Below are 22,138 nucleotides of genomic sequence, written 5' to 3'. Positions count from 1 at the left end.
TTTAACTGAACAGATCTGCTCACACTTACATAAAAAAATAAAATAAAATATATTGTTAGGAAATGATTGTTAAAATTTTTAAAGTTATAATTTATAGACATTTTAAGAAAGATATCATTTACCTGTTGAGAGTATGTTGACAGCGGCTTTGCTTACAGATTTGAAAAACAAAAAGGTGGGAATTAAGAACCCTAAACTCTAACTAACACAAAGAACCATGTCAGCATATAAAGGGTTCTTCAGGACGATACTAAATAGAACCGTTACAACGTGTAAAGAACCTTTAAAGGTTCACGCCTACATTTTTTTTGAAGTATGGAGTAAAATGGGATGCGACCAGCATTTTAACATCGACTTCAACGACAGTTTTGACTAGACCCAACATGAACTCCACAAGTTCAAACAAAACCTGATGATCATGTTTTTAGATCAGCATATTAAACCTGATCAGCATGAGAATAATCCAAAAAGCACATCTGAACATCTGATTTTTTGCTTTTTGCTTTTTTTTTCAAATAATCTCCTTTAGTGGAGAAACTATCACATTTTGAAATTAGTCCAACAAGTATTTTCCACTTAATTTGACTTCTGTTTCAGAGTGGTCTTTGATGCCAGCTGCATGTGGAAACAAACACACACATGCTTTTCCCTCTATCTCTTCATCTAGAGGCTTTTCCAAAGACCCTCCCACAACTGAGCTGGCAGTTCCTCCTCTTCAACAGGCTCCGCCCCTTCTCATCTGCCCTCCACTCTGTTATTGGTTCTTCCCTGTCCTTCTCACTCACACCCTCCATGCTTGAAGTTCTTTGCTTCCAAACTCTTGCACTTTTCTTTCTAAGTACACACTTCTCTCCAGTCTCTCAGCGTAGAGGATCTTCGTCACAGGAAGGGTTGGACTGAATCCCTTTATTTTGATGTGAGTATGCGGTCTGTTATTCTTCTGAATGAGGGTGTGGGTTTTCTCAGACCATGTGAGCCCAAGTGTGTGAAAGGGGGAGCAGCAGCAGTGTGTAGTCTGGCTGTATTCCTAGCACACGTGGAAAGATTGCCGCAGTTCTCGGTATCAAGGATCAGTTGCTCATTTTGAGTGCAGATGCATGGCTGCGTTTCAGAGACATCATTCAGAATAATTTATTGACAGACAAACTAAACTGACATTGTTGTAGAGTTTGACAGTGAGCATGCAAATGGTAAAACAAGCTAAAGTCCTAATCCAAAAGTTAAAAACTTACAACAAATTTAGATTAGATTTAGGGTTTTAGTTTTAGACAAGCATCACTATTCTTGTTGCTCATACTTGAACAAACCACTAACCCTAATTATTATAATTTGGCATGTACCTGTAACTCTTTTTTTCACTGTTGATACCTTAAATCTTGTGATCCCAGCAAGAAATTTTGCGTTTAAAAGAAGTCTAATAGCCGTCCAAACACAGCCTTGCATGATGTCTAGTCTGAAACAAGGCAAAATTTGGGCTGTCAGTGAAAATTTTAAAGATGGTTAAACCATAGCCCAAGAATAGACTAGTTATCAATTAGATAACATGTCAAAGAAATGCAATCACTTGTAATCACTGTTGACTTTGCTTACACGATGGAATATCATACAACTTGCAAGTTATCTTGGCAAAAATAACCAAATTCAAGGTTATTTTGTCTAGAAATGGGTTACTCCTAGCCGGACTGTCGGGTCCACAGTTAACCTAGATGGTGAAATGACGGCTACTGCTTGCTGGGGTCTGTTTAGGAGAAGAGTGCTATTACGTTTCTTAGAGATCTTTCACAATCTTTTAATTTTGTTTGATCTGTAACAATGTAATGAACCCCTCACAACATCAAAGCATTGCGGCGGAGATTTTTGTACGAGCAAGTGCCACTCACGTTTTCTTCGTAAAACAATAGTTACTTACCTCTATTATCATTATTACAGTAGTCAACATTTAAAGTGGATCAAAACCTTTCATCAAAGTTATACATGAGTTTTAAACAATACCCATTCTTGTCTTAGGACAACTTTGATGAACTTTCTTTTTTCCACTTCAAACGTTGACTACTGTGTTACGATGATGGATATTGCATTAATGATGTTACCTATATGTTGTCCTCCGCAGTTACTGCCTACAGCGGAGTGTTTCTTGTCAAGCGTTCAGCGGTATCTGGTGTGTCCGGTGTGGCGCCCCCTCCAGGCATGACTCAGAGTAACGGGGAGACGCGTCTGCAGCGCAGCAGAGTCCAGCAGTTGCGGGACGGCATCAATGAGCGCTCGCTGCGGGCCCGCAACTCCGTGCAGAACATCACCACCAATGACGTCAAAGGCTTCTTCATGCGGAATGCCTTCGTCATCCTCACGGTCGTGGCCGTCATCGTTGGTGAGATGATGTTTGGTCTTGCGATCAGTTGTGCCTCCTACTCTGAAAGGGATCTTAAAATACAATATCATAATTGAATAAATAAAAAAATAAATAAAAATGCAAATAAAGTCCCCCTGTAGTCAATGATTTTATCCCTTAAAACTAAATTTTGATCACCAGAATTACATATTAAAAAGTTTTTTCTTGGAAAAACAATTCTTTATGTCTTAAAATAGCTTGAATGTAACTCTACACCCTTGCCTCATTTAGTATACGCGGTTCTATGAATATGCAAATGAGCCCCGCCTCCACTCACTCATACCAGCTCAGAGATCCACTCGTTGACCTGATTGGTTACAAGGCAGTTTGTGACGTCAGAAACACCAGCGATTTCAAACCGTGTTTTTGAGACTGTCTTTAGTTCACTGCAGTTTAAGGAGAAAATACTCAGCAATGGTGTCGACTTATGAATTTGGACATGGTTTGTCTTAAAGCAGATTAAAAACACCACATAGACATATAAACAACATTAAAAACTTGATTTTCACCACAGGGGGACTTTAAATCTAAAAGTAAATATTTAATATAATGTGGGGTTAACATACAATATTATAATTTAATAAAATAAATAAATAAAACAATTGAATATAAATGAAAATACTAAATATGGATTACTAAATATTTAATAAGAAAGTAAAAATGTGTATATAATTTTTTTTTACAGAAAATTTGCCTCTGTAGGTTTTGAAAATTACACTATAGGTGGAATAAACAAATCTGTTAATCAGCCAATCAGAGACTGCTATTAATAATCTCAAAATGGCATGATTTTTGCTGATTAATTAAAAAACATAGCTTAATATTTCAGGGAACATATTCAGCAATTCAGGAATATTTAGCAAAAGTATTACGTTATTTCATCATGTATTCGACATCTTATATGTTATATCTTATTTCTTCATCTTATATATTCAATTTTCGTAAACCTATATTTTTTTGTATTCTTACACATTTGATGTCATAACAGAACACTGAAACTCACCCATGTCATGATAGTAAAATAATAATATAAAAGAATACTATTTAAGACGACATAAACAGTTTTTTTTCCGCTATTGTGACATATATCTGAGTGAAACGGCTTCTCAAACAAGAACAAATGTAGGGCAAGACTTGGTATTGTCCATGTGGAATTTGATTGGATGGTGTGGTTTGCTATTGGTGGATCTCAAGTGAGTGACAGGTTGCCCCGCCCTCGTGCCAGTAAACGCATCATCAGAGAAGAGAAGCAATGACACTGCAAGAGGGAGAGGAAGATATTTTGATTAAAGATTACGAGGCACGTGAATTTAAAAATAAACTAGATGTACCGCAGGGCGTTACAAAATATGACCGCCGCTCAGGCCTGCACTGGCTTTCCACAAAAATAAATGACGTGGAGCAATTTGGCTGTATTGCGTGTTTATGTATATACCTAAAAAATGTAGTAGTATGTGCATGTCTGTGTGTATGTGTGTATGTTTGTGTATGTGTGTGTCTGTGTCTGTGTCTGTGTGTGTCTGTGCGTGTATGTGTGCCTGCGTACATGTGTGTGCGCGTGTGTGTTTGTGTGTGTGTGTCTGTGCATGTGGATTTGTATGTGTGTGTATGGGTGTGTGTCTGTGCGTGTGGATGTCAGTGTGTGCATGCTTGCGTTTGTTTGTATTCCTGCATGTGTGTGTGTGACAGTCACAGTATCATCCTAAACCAGCAACCCTTCGCTCAACACCACCATCTACAGGCCGATGAGTGTACAGTCACTAAATGTGCACCTAAATGAATTTATTTTATACCCCCCCATGGATGAAATTCTACGAAACTTAGCATACCCCCAGATGATGAAAAAAAGTTAATCATACACATGAAATATGGTGCAGTTCTGAACATCTCAACTGAAGATAGGGGCGATTAAAGTAGAATAATATTGCATTTTAATTTTTTATGGGAGTGGCGTAAATCACAAATGAGTGATTATGGGCTAGGTTGATGTGGGCCCTTAAGACCAACATACCATAAAAAAATTCGTCATCCTCGGTGCCATGGTTCAGGTAGTTATGAAAACTGCATTTTTGGTGTTTGGGGGGCCCCAGCTCGGGGGGGGGGGGGGGGGGGGGGGAGTGGCCCCCGGGGACCAAACGAAATTTTTCCGTAAAAGTCTAGTGGGGCTACATGCCCACAAAATTTCATGTTCCCCGGTGTTTCGGTGTCCCTGGTATCATTGACGGAAAATTCAGTAGGTGACGAAAAAAAAAAAAAAAAAAAAACTTTGACAATCCCTATATGACCGCTTTCGCTAGCTACGCTAGCGGCGGTCATAATAAATATGTGCATTGATGCTATTCCATAAAAAATAAGAATTGTCCATTTTGGTTTCATGGTGACTTTAAAGAATTCCAATAAGAAACCCTGAAATGGAATTTCTATCATAATTTGGAACCAATATGATCCAACTGGATAAACTGAAAATCTATTTTTGTTGGATCCCATTAGGATTGGTTCCAAATTGGAATATAAAGCAGTGGAATAGTGCAACACACAATTTCACAATCTTGACATTTATTTTATTCTCTCTCAGTATATTAAACACTCCAGCTTAACCGTTTATGTAATTTCTTTTTTTTTTTTACACACCCATTAAAGCTGCATGTTTGTTTCTCTCACAGGTACAATTCTGGGATTTGGATTGCGGCCGTATAAAATGTCATATCGACAGGTGAAGTACTTCTCCTTTCCCGGAGAGCTGCTGATGAGAATGCTGCAGATGCTGGTGCTCCCCCTGCTGGTGTCCAGTTTAATTACAGGTACGGTTCCACTGCGGCGCCACCAGGCACTGACCAGACATGGGCAACTCTGCCAGCTAAACCCAGAACAACATGAGCCTGAGATAAGCACACGATGCAGGGGAAGGAGACGGGCCGAATGTGATCTGGTCAAGCTCAGAGGGGCGACAGATTGATTTGTTGTCTCACGCTTTGTTAAAAGTTATGTCACTCGGGGAGCTGAAGCAATTCAGTCTGTTTCTGCAGTTATAAATGTATTTGTAAATCGATTGTATATAGTCTGCAAAACTGTATATGCTTATGAAAATAATAGTTTAGTTTTGAAGATATTCAAAAAGGCTGATCCAACTTCTACACTGCTAAAAATAATGACATTATTTAGTATTTTTGGCTTGTTTTGTTTTGTGTCCATTACAAATATCTAAAAATTCTTAAAGGTTAACCTCGTGAAGGTTAAATCAACATACATTTATAAAGATAAACTCACTTGATTATGAAAAAAAAGATTGAAACGAAGACTTAGGCCTGGTTTCACAGACAGGGCTTAGATTAAGCCAGGATTAGGCCTTAGTTTAATTAGGAAATCCAAATAGCTTTTATAAACGTGTCTTAGAAAACAACATTACTGCTGTGCATCTTGAGACAAAACAATGGCACTGATATATTTTAAGATATTTCTGTGCAAGTTTCTTTCAGTTAAAACAGCTCAAACATGCATTTTTACTAAACCGCCATGTCTTTTAAACCGGGGGTCAGTATCTTAGTCATTTTGCTTCTTTTGATTTAAGAATGTTTCGAAATTTGCACTGGAAAACAAGGCAAAAGTATAAAATTGTTTTTGTTTAAAAATAAAGTAGATTCCTAAGGAAGGTTTACATTTGTTCTCTGAGGGGTTCGACCAGTTAAGAAACATGGGGGCAGGTGAGAGCGTTTGTAAGGTCAGTGCTTTGATGCTCTATTTCCAAACAGACTTGAAGTCAAGGGTCAAAGTGACCATGCAGAGTAACGAACAAAAGCTTCTTTCAGTCACCTCTCTCACACACACACACTATTTCTCTGTGTATAAATAGCATTTGCTGCCTTCTAAATAAAGCCGCAAACTGTTTCTAGACAGATTGATGGCTGCTATGCAGCATTAAAGATTGACTATGGGACTAACACAACTTTACACAACTAATAAAGAAGACAATACTTCGTTTTATAATTTTTTTTAAGTGAAATTGCTGCTTTAATTCTGCGAACCATTTCACATTCTTAATCAGACATATTTCAGTGTGAAATGTGGTATTTAAAATAGAAAATATTTGGCAGGACTTAATTTTATCTATAGAAAATTGATTGGATTGAGAAAAGTGGATGTTACATACCAGAATGGAGTCAGATGGCTGGAGCGGAGGGGTTTAAAAGGAAAAGATATTGATTATGTCATCTCAAAAGGAAAGCAAATTATTCCATTTTGATGTTCACTTTTTTGGAAAGACCTGAAACGTGTATTAATAGCTTATTTTAATTTCATATTGACTTACTGCAATGGATATGATAGCAGCTGACTTTAAAGAGCTTTTCAGATGTATGCTGTTTGTTTCTCTCTTGCTTTAACTTGCACAGTCACAAGGCTGAACATCAATGACACAGTAGAGGCCCATTTAGATGAAATGCTCAGTACATAACACATACACACACCCATGTGGTGCGTCGAAGCTTGTCGGGTCAGCCAAATCTGTAAAAGCCAAAACAATGACTGTTCAATGGCTGCTCGGCCATACATTTACTAAGCAGAACGCCCAAATATAAATACTCTGTGATTTAAAATGCTGTATAATGTCACTAAAATCAGACAAGAGAGAAAGAGAGCAGTTTTATTGCTGTATAAAAACCTGAGGGAATGAACTAGAAAAACAAGATCTTTGCATTTTCTGAAGAAGCTTTATTTTACAGTAATGAAAACCTAATTGCATCTAACATAAAAGTTTGTTTATATCATATATGTGTGTACATATATGTATACACACAGACACGCACACACGCATATACAATTGGAATCTAAATTATTCATCCCCATTGCAAAACAGGTTTATTGGCAAAATTTACAGACTTTTAGCTGTTTGCAGTGAACAAATCAAACAAAAGTAATTGAAATAGTTCATGTTTCAATTGGTTTCCCCAATGAATTAAGCTGCACTCAAAAGTATAAGAAAAGGGCTCAAAATCATATAAATAAGCGACAGAAGTTTTGGGATTCTGTTCTGTAGCGATGAAACAAAACTGGAACTTTTCAGCCCTGTGGATCAGCGGTATGTCTCAAGGGAATAAGAAGTCATGGAAGATTCTACAGTGGCCATCACAGTCACCTGACTTGAACCCCATAGAAAATCTCTGGTGGGATTTGAAGAAGGCGGTTGCTTCACGCAAACCCAAGAATAATACTGAACTGGCCATTGCTCTTGAGGAATGGGCTAAGATTCCTCAGAAACGCTGCCAGAAGCTGGTGTCTGGTTATACATCTCGTTTGCAGCAGCCCAGCTAGCAAAAAGTCGTCTATTAGACGTTGAATAGACGTAAATCTTCAACATCTAATTACGTCTTTTCAACGTTGAAAACAGGTCGATGTTCAGCGTCTTGATGGAATATGTAAAACTCTTTACAGATAATAATGAACATGGTTTGGTAGTTTGTTTTTCTCCATTATTTTAGCATGTATAACAGACTTATCCTGTCTTAGATTATCAGTTGAAAACATGTGGTATCTTAGATGATCAGTTAAAAACACGTAGTCAAACAGTCCGGCCGAAACTACTTAGTTGAAATCACGTCATAAACCAGTCCAAGGCGGACTGACTTATTTTCAACCATATTTCATTGTTGAAAGACAGTAATTGTTTACTGGGAGGTCATAACAGCAAATGGGTGTTATATTAAAGATGCTTTCCATGAAGGGATTGAATAATTTCCAGACTGCATAAGTCATTAAAAGTTGCATTTTCAGTTGAATTTGGGGAAACCACTTGAAACACTTTTGTTTCATTTGTTCATTGCAAACAGTTGAAAGTCTGTACATTTTGCCAATAAACCTGATTTGCAATGGGGGTTGAATATTTCGATTACAACTGTATATACATATAATATGTGTATAAATATTATAATATATACGTGCATATACAGTATAATAAAATGCACATTTTTCTTTATGCAAACTATGTTTTTTTGCAGTTAAATGTGACCTGTACATATTTTAACAATTCATCCTCTGTGAATGTTAAGTGTGCTGCTACATGTACAGAATGTGGTTGCTAGGTGGTTGCTTACAAGTCCACCCTCAAGTCTGTGATAATTTTAGTCTTTAGAGGTGCGTTCACACCATGTCATAATTACCATAATTATGAGATCTCAACTTGTAAAAAGGGTAACTTGTAAGCTGGGAATTTTCTGAGACTGATGAAATGCATAAAGAGCGAGGCGTGCTTGACGTAAAAAGAGTTATAAGTGCAATATATCCTGAAAAAACGTGCTCGTGCTGACTGGCACACCGCCAAAGTGCACGCACAGAAAGCTGCCTCTTTTAGAAGGCGATCACGAATTTGGGACATGCTTGATGTTAAAAATTGTTATTAAGCACAATAAGCAGTAAAAAAGAGCTCAATGCAGTGCTCTCGCTGACTGACACACTGCGCGTGCACAGAATGAATAGTCTCAGCATGAGAATTCATGTCTTATTGCGCTTGAATGGTCAAATACACACGAATTATGTTAAAATGCCTATCGTGTGGAGTATTCATGTAAACACAGCCGGTTATGTCTCTATAGTGAAAGTAAACAATTGGGTGTAAACTGGATGTGTATCAGTATAATGGATCCGTGCTTTTGGTCTTAAAGTGACAGCAGCCTAATAAACCTGCTGCTCTCTGTCATTAATGTGAATCAAACAAAAGAGAAAATAACTTACTGCTCTTGACTGAACTTTTTTAGCTTTAAAAGGAATACATTTATATTTAATTCATGCAGTGAAGACTGCAATGTTTTATTTTTACATTTGATTAAAACATTTCTGTACTAATTATAAATGCATGCTAAATAAATCTATTGTACCTGAAAAACTTACAGGGTTAGTTCACCCAAAAATGAAAATTCTGTAAGTAATTACTCACCCTCATGTTGTTCCAACGCCTTAAGACTTTCGTTCATCTTTAGAACACAAATTAAGATATTTTTGATTAAATCTGAGAGCTGGCTCACTCCTTCATAGGTTTCAAGGTAATAGATATCTTCCGGCCCAGAAAAGTTAGTAAAGAGTCAAGACATCGTTAAAATAGTCCAAGTGACTACAGTGGCTCAACCTTAAGTTTATCAAGCGACGAGAATACTTTTTGTGCGCAATTTTTTTAAAAAAAATAACGACTTTATTCAACTATTAATTTTCTTCTGTGTGGGGCCTCTGACGTGAGTTCACGAGAGCGACACGACGCATGCGCGAGAACTGAGAAGATGACGCAGATTGGTCTCGATGTAGTGGTTCTAAACTGTGCATTTCCTGGATGTCCGAATCGTGAGAAACCAACGAGAAAGCGTAAAAGTGCCTTACCAATGCCGCAAAATGAATGGCTTGACTTTCACACTTTCCCATCAAATGATCGTGAGCGTCATCTTCTCAGTTCTCGCGTATGCCTCGTGGCGCTCTCTGAATGAAATTGGCTAGAAGCCTATGAAGGAGTGAGACAGCTCTCAGATTTCATCAAAAATATCTTAATTTGTGTTCTGAAGATGAACGAAAGTCTTACGGGGTTGGAACAACATGAGGGTGAGTAATTACTGAGAGAATTTTCATTTTTGGGTAAACTAACCCTTTAAGTTTGTCCCCCCCCCCCCCTATATTTAATAACTAAAATGTGATTATATATCATTGGCGTGAAATAAAAATTAGAAATTAGAATTTGGTCATATTGCCCAACCCTTAACAATTGCTTAGAAATATAAATATTTGATTAAACAGCTACTTGGTGGAACAGACATATTTAGTTTATCAGCAAAAATCTGCCCGTCCGCAGATGGCTATGAAGAGTGTGCTCTCATTAGATGAGAATTTCTTTGTGAGGGGTCACACACAATTCGTCTTTGAAGACTGTGTGTGTGTGTATGTGAGGTAATTACTTTGCAGTATAGAAGAATAAGACTTTATAAGACTCTTACAGGGGAAGTCATCATTACCATGGAGACGAGAACTAATGAGAGCAGCAGGAAGAGAACATGACCTGTGCAGAAGGTTCCCAGGCCACTGTGTCTGCGGGTGCTGGGGTGGAAGCTGAGGGGCTTGAGGGGCTCAGGGGCAGTGAGATCACTAGGAACACACACACACACACATCATACCACAATAAAGGAAGACATACATAGTTCAATACAATGGCTGTTTCAGTCCTATGGAGAGAAATGTTAAATGGCAGTTGTGGTCTGTGACCTTCAGGAAATATACTGTTTTACTGCTATAGAATGTATTGTTGTTGAGCATCAATGTAGAGAATTCTTTCTTTCTTTCTTTAATTCTTTCTTTCTTTCTTTCTTTCTTAGGTTCATGGTGATTGAAAAAATATGAGATGGAACAATATATTTCACAGCTGTTGTCTTCTCTCGCAAAAGTTTTGTGTTCCCCCAGAAACTATGCAAACAGCAGCCACCTTTTACACTTCCTCCTGAACCAAAACACAAGCTTATGCTGAGTTCACTCCCTGTCGTAACCGTAATTACGAGATGGTAACCCGTGACGTTCTAACCCGAGCTGTTCCTCAGACTCGGATTTATGCTTTTCTATGTCAACACTATCAGCGCTGAAATGAATCTGCAGTAGTCAGGTGGTTCAGTTAAGAGCTCTTTAAGTGGTTTACGTTCATTATTATAGTAATGTTATGAGCTTTGAGTAGTGAGGTAGTTTAACGCCGTCTCGTTGCAGACTCTGCTGTGTGCGTTCATGTGTTTTGAAGGAGGCGTGGCTTTGGAGACGCTCTGAAGGGAGGGTGGGACCTTATGCTTTCAAAGCTAGCTTGCTATTGCTAGCCACTCCGAAATTGCTTACCCTGCCTTTAAATTAGCGTTGTTAAATTGTCCTTCTTTACAAACCTCTTATTCAACAACTATGAACTGGACTGGGGTCCCGTTCATGAATCATGAATACTATGAATCACCCAACAAATATCCAACATACATGTTTCTTCTTAATATTAAGGTCACTACATAATTCCTATTGTTACATCTGTCAGCTGCGGGACCCTTATCATGTGAACTAACTCATATTGCGGTCTGACGTCACCTGTGTGCAGGTATGGCCGCTCTGGACAGCCGAGCGTCAGGGAAGATGGGTGTGAGAGCTGTAGTTTACTACACCACCACCACTATCATCGCTGTATTCATTGGGATCGTCATGGTGCTCATCATCCACCCAGGAAAAGGCTCTAGAGACGAATTCACCAAACACGAGAAAATAGAGCAAGTCAGTCCAGCAGACGCCTTCCTCGATCTAATCAGGTATAGTGAAGATCGTTTTTAATTAAATTTTATTATGTCTGGTTTTTTTCTTCTTTTTAACTTTATATTTTGTCTTTTTTTTTAACAGAAACATGTTTCCTCCTAATTTAGTGCAAGCTTGTACACAACAGGTACGTTTTTAAAGCACGTTTTTAAATCTAGTTCCCCATAAGTTGGTGAACAAAACCAAGTAGGCTAACTGTTTCTATTCTCTCTACCTTCCACAGTTTAAAACGCAAAATGCCAAGCGGGTGGTCACAGTTAAAATTCTGGTGAACGACAGTTTGAATAACGGGTCGCAGGACGTCAAACATGAGGAGGTGATACCAGTGCTGGGAACGGTTAATGGAGTCAATGCACTCGGACTTGTGGTCTTCTCCATGTCCTTTGGCCTCATCATTGGGGGCATGAAGGAGCAGGGCAAACCTCTGCGGGATTTCTTTGACTGTCTGAATGAGGCCATCATGAGGCTGGTTGCAATTATCATGTGGTGAGTGATTTAGAGTGGGAAAGTTTTCAGCTTTGAGCAAATTAATTGACATATTTATTTATGTATTAAACAAACTGTGGTTTTTCCTAATTAAAGAAAACCACTGCATATGAAACTGTTAAACCATGTCATGACCTGCCAGGAATGTGTTTTTTTTTTTCAAGCAGACTTACTGGAATTAGCAAATGAAACAGAATTTGTTGGAAAAAGTTAAATATTGACACTCATATAATAATGAGCTACTTTGCTAAGACACCAAAAGAATTCCATCTTTTCAGTCATTTATCAATTGCAAAGTGTGTTTAAAATCTAAATAAATTGTGTTTGTGTGTGTGTGTGTGTGTGTGTGTGTGTGTATATATACGTATATATAGTAGTAGACATGTATGTCAATATTTGAATTTTAGTCTGTTATTATGCTGAGGAAAAAAAGCTCAATAATTTAGCATAGACCAAGTTATATAAACCAGGGTGCTTTTGCAATTAATTTTAGTATGAATTTGTTCCGAATTTGAGCCACACTCCGTTTTGGAAGAATATTTCCTGGTTCCCGGTTCATTTCATATCGACATTGTGCTTGAAAAATCATATGCGATTCAGTAAGGAAGTAAATAATCTGAACGATTCACTCTCACCTCAGGTACGCTCCACTGGGCATATTGTTCCTGATTGCTGGAAAGATAGTTGAGATGGATGATATATCAGAAATGGGAGGCCAGTTGGGAATGTACACAGTGACAGTCATCATCGGCCTATCGATACATGCATTCATTGTACTGCCCTTGCTCTACTTCCTTGTGACGCGTAAAAATCCATTTGTGTTCATCGCTGGACTTCTGCAAGCCCTTGTCACTGCCCTCGGTACCTCTTCCAGGTGAGCTTTTACACCCATAATAATCAAAATAAACTTATTTTTGAGCATCTATTCATTAACTTGAACCATAAGAGTTTACATTTTTTGTTGTACTGTATTGGTGTGTACTGTACTATACTGTACTTTATTTTTGATTCACTAAAAATATATAAGAGGCATTTGTTGTTTAGGTGTGCAGTCCTCGAGGACTTGTCATTCTTGTAATTATGTCCTGTACACTGTGTTTTCTTTGCATCCCGTTCAATACAGACTGCAAACTCACATTCATTAGTAAAATAGGATTTCTTTTGCCATAGTGCTCCGGCTTGCATCGAAATTGCACAACATTTTCCTTTCGTGTTCCATGGAATAGTGTTATTATGGGCTTGGAACATCATGATTTGTAAATGACAGAATTTCAAATCTGCTGTGTCTCTCCGTAGCTCTGCCACTCTGCCCATCACCTTTAAGTGTCTAGAGGAAAATAACCATGTGGATAAACGTGTAACCCGTTTTGTGCTGCCCGTGGGAGCCACCATAAACATGGACGGCACAGCTCTGTACGAGGCTCTGGCTGCCATCTTCATCGCACAGGTCAATAACATGGAGATGAACTTTGGAGAGATCCTAACCATCAGGTACAGATGGGAAACATAAAAAAAAAAAAACGTATTTTATGACAGCATACAACATTTATTCAGTTAAGGCAAGACACCACAGGTGAATTGAGTAAAATTTGTAATCACCATATACTTCCCTAGTTAATTAACCACATTAAATTGGTAAATTGATTAAACACATGTTTGAAATGTTATGTTTGAATATGCAAATATGCTATTTTTAATATCTAATTTAAACAATTTCCAGAACAGAAATATGAACATTGGTTCAAAATTCTTGTTTCATTTTGTTGGCATATTAGAGTAAAAGGATTTACAGGAGAATTTGGGTATCCCTTTTTATCGCTCCATAAATTAGAAATACTATCAACAGTCCGAAAAAAAAAATTGTTTTTAGAAATAAAATGTTATATGAAAAAACCCTTCTGTAAAACAAAATAACACCTTCAGAATATAGATAAAACTGGAGTTTTGGGTCCGTGTAACGCTTCACAATTCAGTTTTCAGACCATACAATGCAAATGCAAAAATGAAAAAGTGAAACCAGACATTCTTTTTTCTTCTTTTTCCAGTACATTATCAATGGATATTTGCCTTTTTCCCCCCTTTTTTCAATTTTACTTTTGCTAAATTGTGACTTCAGAAACAAACATTTGAATAAATGAAATCTAACCGATTTTCTATTTTTCCATTTTTTCGTCTTGTAATTTGTGCCGTGGGCGGTACCATTAGCACGGGGGTGTGGCCGTGGACTAACTTAGTCTTTACTATCATATCATTGATGTAACTGCTTTATTTACACTGCATGCACGTTTGAGGGGAAGTTTAAAAGACGGAACACAGGACAACATTTTTTCACCCGAAGTGCCATAACTTGTACTATTAGGCTAATAGTCTACGTGTACTAAATTATAAGGCAGTCTCGGACTGGCCATCGGGAGCAGCAGGGAAAAGTGAAATCCCGGTGGCCTGGGTATGGTTTGGCACATTGCCCTACCTGTTTGTATTGACCTTATTAATAAAAATACTACCAAGCGAAAATATAGAAAAAAAGTTTCTTTTTTTTTGTTAGGTTTTTAGCTCTCGTTTGTAATAGTCTACAATAGGCCTACAATAAAGATGCAGATGTTTTCACTATAGCAGGCATTGTTCGTTACCACGGCATCCGCTTGAGCTTCTGTGTGCTTTAGCTCTACACCGCTTCTCGTTCCCGTAAAATGCCCTTAAATCTAGCACAGTTGTAGAACTAGTCTGTTCATTATAATAGAAGCAGTGCGCCGGGATATGCATGAGGCGATATAGGCTATAGCTAACTGTGCTGCAAATCAAAAGCAATAATATTTATTTATTTTCCATAAATAAACATAAATACCTTGCTACGTTTGGCACATTGCCCAGTTTGTTTTTTATTTATTTATTCGAGCACATTAAATTCGCCATTCGATAAGGAATCAGCACTATAGACATTAAATAGCCTATTGTATTAGCCTACAAACGATATGTGCTTATTTTTTTCTATATTTTTTGCTTAGTAGGCTATAATTTTTATCGTTATTCTAGATTCTCGTGAAGTATCTTGAAAAGCGCTGCTGCTCGCGAGCCACCCCCGTTCTGCTGCACTGAAAATGAACTGTCTGGGATCTCGTGGTTGTGGCTGCCTCGGCTACTGTACCATGCAAAATGAACAACAACAAGGATATAGCTATATATTAATAAAATAAAGTAAGAATGAATAGGTAAATACAAACAAGGGCAATGTGCCAAATCGTACCCAGGCCACCGGGATTTCACTTTTCCCGGCTGCTCCCGATGGCCGGTCCGAGACTGCCTTATAATTTAGCACAGACTATTAATAATAAAAATGATGGCACTTCGGGTGAAAAATGTCGTCCCGTGTTCCGTCTTTTAAACTTCTCCTCAAACGTGCATGCAGTGTAAATAAAGCAGTTACATCAATGAAATGATAGTAAAGACTAAGTTAGTCCACGGCCACACCCCCGTGCTAATGGTACCGCCCACGGCACAAATTACAAGACGAAAAATGGAAAAATAGAAAATCGGTTAGATTTCATTTATTCAAATGTTTGTTTCTGAAGTCACAATTTAGCAAAAGTAAAATTGAAAAAAGGGGAGAAAATGGCAAATATCCATTGATAATTTAACTGGAAAAACAAGAAAAATGAATGTCTGGTTTCAATTTTTCATTTTTGCATTTGCATGGTATGGTCTGAAAAGTGAATTGTGAAGCGTTACACGGACCGTTTTGTATCTAAGTGCTCTGAAATAGAGATTTCTTGCTAAAAGAGAGCATGAAAAACAGCCTTTAAATATATTTATTTTAATTGAAATCTACAAATGCAAATAGATGAAGTGCAATAAAAAAAAAACAAAAAAAACACTTAAATGTGTATTTTGAATGTTTTTCCTTATCATTTCAAAATTGGCCAGTACATGAAAATGTTTTTCCTGCATTATCTTGCCTTAAATGTTGTTAATTTCTCACACCATTCAGTATTTTATCGAAGTGAAAATTATATTAGAATGCATGCTTTGTGTAATTTTTACAGCATCACAGCAACAGCAGCCAGTATTGGTGCAGCTGGAATCCCTCAGGCTGGCCTGGTTACCATGGTGATAGTGCTGACCTCTGTGGGACTGCCCACTGATGACATCACTCTAATTATCGCTGTTGACTGGTTCCTGTGAGTACTGCGTTTTATGACGAATGTTTAAAGTATTTTTGTGTGTGAGATCATCCCTCATAAGACTCAATAAATGCATGGCTTACTTCAAGTTTTGCACGTTAAACTGGGATAGGAGGAGGTGTTTGAACAACTACAGCTTTAAAGGGGTCATGAACTGGATTGTTTTATTATTTTATAATGTTGCCTGGGGTGCCCTTATAATGTTAGTATGATTTTTATATCAAAAATTGTCATAATTTATAAATAAAAGCCATTTTTCCAAGCCTGATTTCAGCCTCAGGTTTGAACGCTCCGTTTTAAGGGGCGTGTCTGCTGTGAGACTGCAGTGCAAACGCCGACTGCTGTGATTGGCTGACATGCTTGCAATGAAATAGCTAGTATTACATGAACTCTCTCGAAAACTTTTACTACGTTTTTACTATTACAGCTATCGAGATTAACAAATCGTGAAAAGAATCGTTTAAAGCATTATATGTAAATCTATTCCATCACATGAAAGGTTGCAGCATGATGAGCACTGAGCGGATGACAGACAGTCTGTTGATCGCGTGAATAAAGATCTTATCATTGCAATGCAATTTTTGCACTCTCACAAATGCTTACACCAAATCACAATGCAAACACGATGTGAATACACAGTAAGAGCTTCGTTGTGTAGTGTAACAGTGTCATTATTTCATCACGAGTTTGGTAAGTGTCCAGATAAGCCCTCGCGGCTCGCGCTGTGCTGTTTGATTGACAGCTTGGGCGAATGGAAATGGATCGTTCTTTGATCGCTTTCTGTATATAATTTAATAACAGTTTAAAAAAGATTATTTTCATAATACTACGAGAAATTATGTGAAGTTGATCGTTTAGTCACTGATGCATTAATAGTATTGAACGATTTTAAGAGAAAGATATCTGAACTTGAATAATTACACATCAGAAATCACTGATCGCAGATCAGGCATTAGAATACACATGGTTTACTTACATGTTGCTGGCAGATCCGTCGGGAAATTGTGATTGACTGATTTAATAAAGTTTAACCATGCTGGAGTCCGAAGGAAGCTTATGCAGACTGTCTTCTTCCACAAACAGGCACGCACAATATTTAGTAAACAGCATGTTTATTGCTTGGAAGTAGCTCGATCCGGTTTAGCAATCATCATGTCATCCTATGTTATTTAGCATGTTTGGGTGAATCGGTGGGCGGGGCTAAACAGGCCGTGTTGAAGTAGGCGTTGATCTTCTTTTGTGGAGGCGGTGTTTTATCCTCTTTGACGTCATAGATCCCCACTTTGAAAAAGGAGTCGTTTGCTGAGCCTGATGTCTATAAAAGCTTTTATTGGACTAACAAGGTAGTTTTCAGTTCTGAAACTTACAGGATATTATTATAGTATGATGATCTCTTATATGTCAAAAGCTCAAGGAAAATTTGATTTCTCAGTTCATCACCCCTTTAACAAACACAGGGTTACCGGCCGCTGGAAGAATTTTCAGATTCATATTCATTTGTATAGTGCTTTTCACAATACACAGGAAATCATGTTGATGTTTATAATCTCCTTACCTTATAATTGTATATAGCATATTAAAGCTGGGCGATAATATAGTTTACATTTTAAGTTGTTGAGATATGCATTATATAGTATATATATATCACTCTATGTGAGTATACTGTATGTATGCGGATAAAGTTGGACATACTTATACTGTATATACAACTTTGGATAAAGAGCTGCATGGTAATATAGTTCAATTTTGCAATGAAAATAAAAAAATCATGCAGTTGAGATACGCTACAGTTTAAAGTGTATATCACTTTATGTGAGTGTACTTTATGCAAGGCAAAGCAAGTTTATTTATAGCACATTTCATACACTATGGCAATTCAAAGTGCTTTACAGAAAGGAATTAAAATAATCCCAAAATAAAAGCAAGGAACAGTTATAAAAGAAGTTAAATGAGATATATGGTATAGTTATAAAATGAATTAAAAAAGTAAAAAGATGATACATAGATAAACTTCTCATCTGGCAAAACACCGGTGTATCATATTTTTACTCTGAGATTTTCCCATGGTGATTACACTGTGTCTGTGGTGTTCTTTCGGCACGCCTAAGAAATCTATTGGACGTCTCCGATGGACCCGATTTTCCCCAAAAATCGGACAGGAGGAGCTCTAGGACTGACTCACAGGGTTTTTTTTATGTGGAAAAAGTTGGATATCCAACTTTATATAGATACAGAGTTGTGCAATAATATTTTGCACTGATATAAACAGTCAAGCAACTGAGATTTGCTATGTAGTATATATTGCTTTACATTTGTACATTTTACTCAAAGTAATAAAAAAAAAGTCAGCATTCATCAAAAGCGGTGGGAATTCTAAACAGGAGAATTTCAATTTGTGATGTTTTGAAGACATCTGAACGCTATCCAGCTCGAATCTGCTAAATGTGACTCAGGCCCTGTTTACACCTGATATTAAGAAGCGTTTTGGACAATCGGATCAAAAGTGGCCGACACTTAACACGACTGTAAACGGGTCTAAAACGTTTTGAGCTTGTCCACTTTTGCCCTCTTCCAGATGTAGTCGAAAACACATTCGACCGGATTGCTAGCGCAAACGCTTATGTGGTCGAGTGTGTTCAAACAGACACAAAAGACCGTCTACTCTCCATCTACTGATCTAATGAGTAACATTATGGGAAGAGCTCTAGCCAGACGGGATTTAAACTGTCAGCTGAAGACACAAGTTTGGTTTCAAGAGGAAAAACGCACCAAGCTCAATGTTCTCGCACCATTCCTGATTTCTAACACACACTCGGTTATCAGAGCAGAAGCTAAACCTGATGTTCTCCGTGTGTTTTTCCGTCGTCTCTGGTCGCGTTCATATGTAAGTTGCTTGAGCTTATTTCGTCCATTAGATCAAAAGATCTGAAAAAAAACATACATTTACCAACCCACAGACCGTCCCCCCGAAGAAATCAGGACAGACGTGTTTGAAAGTGGACAAAAGAGACGGATTAAAACACCAGGTGTAAACGGGAATACTCTGTCTACTCTGATCGACCAAAACGCATCTTAATACCAGGTGTAAACAGGGCCTAAGGCATGAAGATATTAAGATATAATAAACATTAACATTTAGATTTTCTGTAAAGCTGCTTTGGAACAATGTGCATTGTGAAAAGCGTTATACAAATTGACTTGACATCTGAAAACATGCTGTAATATTCCTACACAGACTCAGGCAGGAATTCAGAGCTGGGCAGGAAACAAGATATTCCATCTTTCCAATTCCATAACCCATAATCAAATTGTACATGTCCATGCAACATCTGCTTCAAATGAGTTTTAGGACGCATTGAACAATACGCCCGTATATCCGATAGCTTGTTCTTGAGACCTTTATTCCCACTGCATTCACAGCAGTCACTGAATTCAAGTCCAGTCAGGGACCTTTCCTTCAGATTATGTGCTGGTTAAAGCAGCACACAGAACAGAAGAGGCATTGTGAGGAACGTTCATGCTAGGAAAGATGGGTCAGCAAAAACACCACACAAGATGGAGGAACTGTTTTTCTTAAGCGGAAGCCTCATGAGGCCCTCAGAACACAACAAAGGCTCAAGTGACATTAAGCGATCCAGATGTGTAAACCAGAGAATGAATCCCCGTTGACAAGAGGAGATGACTTTGATAAGATGTTCTGGTGTATGTGGGTCAAACACAACTTGATTCCACCATGTTTGTTTTCCTCTGCCATTTCAGAGATCGGCTGCGCACCACCACTAATGTTTTGGGCGACTCCATCGGTGCTGGCATAGTGGAGCACCTGTCCCGTCACGAGCTGCGCTCTGCCGATGCCGAGATCGGGAACTCCGTCGTGGAGGAGAACGAGACCAAGAAATCATATCAGCTCATCTCTCAGGAGAGCGAGTCTGAGAATGCCAAGGTCCCTGACAGCGAGACCAAAATGTAACCGCTTGTTTCCTGAGGAGTTTTATCCACGGAAAACCGGAGTTTTTGTACGAACACTAGCAACTTAGTCAGACTCTAGTCTGATATTCATCTCAAGTCTTTTTATATGCTTGTCAGAGACATCCAAATCTGTTGAGGACCATTGCACAAGCAGAGATGGACATGTGTGGTCCACAACGGTCCTCTTTGAACTGTTTTATTGTAGAGTAAACTGATTAGATTGGTAAAAATCTGATTTCATCAGATGTATTTTTACTAGTTTTCTAGATGCAGGTTTGTAAGTTCAAGAGAAACTGAATGTAATTATGGAAGCACGTTTTTGCTTCTACTTGGGCTGGAAAAAAATAAAAGCAATGAATTACATCCATTCGGTTTGCAACTGTGCAAGTAATGCTAAAAAAGAAAGTATAACATTTTTAAACTGGTTATGAAACACACTGAATGTTTTGGCAGCTTAAGTTGGAAAGTGAGTCAGTGAGTTCAGAAGCAAAGGTGAAGTACAATGTTTTTATGTAACACGATTTCAGCGATCTTCATCTGTGGAGTCACTCAGACCGTGCATGGATTGTTTTTGGAAAAACTTTACATTCAACTGATGTAATCATTTTATTTACTCTCAGTCTGTACAAAATAAAGAAATCTATGAATAAAGAAAAGAGCATTTTGGCCTTAACTCTCATGTGTTCTTCTCAGGGCGGGCCATTATCAGGTCAATGATTCTTCTGTCTCTTGTATTTTTTGTTACACATATTTTGCAATGACTGGAAAGTTGTTCAGAATTACATTTATTACCAGCTGACAATGGCTCATCCTTAACATCTCTCAATCCATACTTGTACTTATCAAGTACATGGTGTCACTGTCTTAGAAAGAATGTGTGATATGATCTATGTGCATATCAAGACCTAGTCACAATTTGATCATGTCCTTCTTGACCTGCCCCAGAAGTTTTTGTTTTTTTAATATATTTTTTTACATGTGGTGAGTATATTTTTACATGCTTTACTGAACATATTATCACTCTTAAAAATAAAGGTTCCTTATTGGCATTGATGGTTCCACGAAGAACCTTTAACATTCATGGAACCTTTCCATTCCACAAAATGTTCTTAGTGGAAAAATGGACTTTTCACAGAGAGATTCTTTGGGGAACCAAAAATAGTCAAGTGACACAAAATCTTAGTGTTTTATCAAAAGATTGAGCAAACAGTAGCCCCAAAATGTATTTGGAGACTTTTGCCTCACTAAACAATGTATGAATGTCTCTGGATGACAAAATATCAAGACAAAGAAGGTTTATTCATATACACATTTTGTATAAGAGGTAAGGTAAACATAGTAAGGAAAGAGGTGGAAAATAGTTAATTATAAAGTAAAACATTCATATGTATGCATTTTGCACATGCATTTATCCAAAGCAAAATATATACTATATATTTTTTTTCCAGTTTATGCATTCCCTGGGAATCAAACCCATGCCATTGGCATTGCTAGAGCTGCAGGAATATCTAAAAAGAAAATGACAGAAAAAGAAACAAAAAAGAAACAAATTCCAAATGGTTAAAAGGGAAGAATATAAACTCAATTAAATGAATGCAATCAGAAGAACAGTGCTTACTTGAAAAAATGCATAGGTGAACAGGTTTTCATTCTGGACTTGCCGTTGGGATACACATGACATTTAATGGGTTTTGGAAGCCATTATATTATAGCTAAACATATTTCCTATACCTACACAGAATTATTTCGCTTCAAACGAGCAATAAATCCAAAGAATGTCGTTAATAAACTACAGGTGTGCCCGCTGGCTTTAATCGTTATA

At 37.7% G+C, this 22,138-nt stretch overlaps 1 protein-coding gene across 1 annotated transcript; it reads left to right on the top strand.

Moving 5' to 3' along the window:
• The first annotated feature begins 759 nt into the window (after positions 1-759).
• On the top strand, positions 760-21,028 carry slc1a3a (solute carrier family 1 member 3a). The gene is made up of 10 exons (XM_081365034.1): positions 760-916; positions 2,111-2,368; positions 5,053-5,190; positions 11,475-11,679; positions 11,768-11,810; positions 11,907-12,169; positions 12,810-13,043; positions 13,466-13,660; positions 16,210-16,344; positions 20,107-21,028. Exons 2-10 carry the CDS (start codon positions 2,188-2,190, stop codon positions 20,315-20,317), a joined length of 1,605 nt encoding a protein of 534 aa, XP_081221160.1. The 5' UTR covers positions 760-916; positions 2,111-2,187; the 3' UTR covers positions 20,318-21,028.
• The last annotated feature ends 1,110 nt before the right edge of the window (positions 21,029-22,138 follow it).

This window comes from Scardinius erythrophthalmus, assembly GCF_964197995.2.
Source record: "Scardinius erythrophthalmus genome assembly, chromosome: 5".
In the NCBI taxonomy this organism is placed as follows: domain Eukaryota; kingdom Metazoa; phylum Chordata; class Actinopteri; order Cypriniformes; family Leuciscidae; genus Scardinius; species Scardinius erythrophthalmus.
The sequence above is the reverse complement of the archived record's forward strand: the minus strand, read 5'-3'. Positions and strand labels throughout refer to the sequence as shown.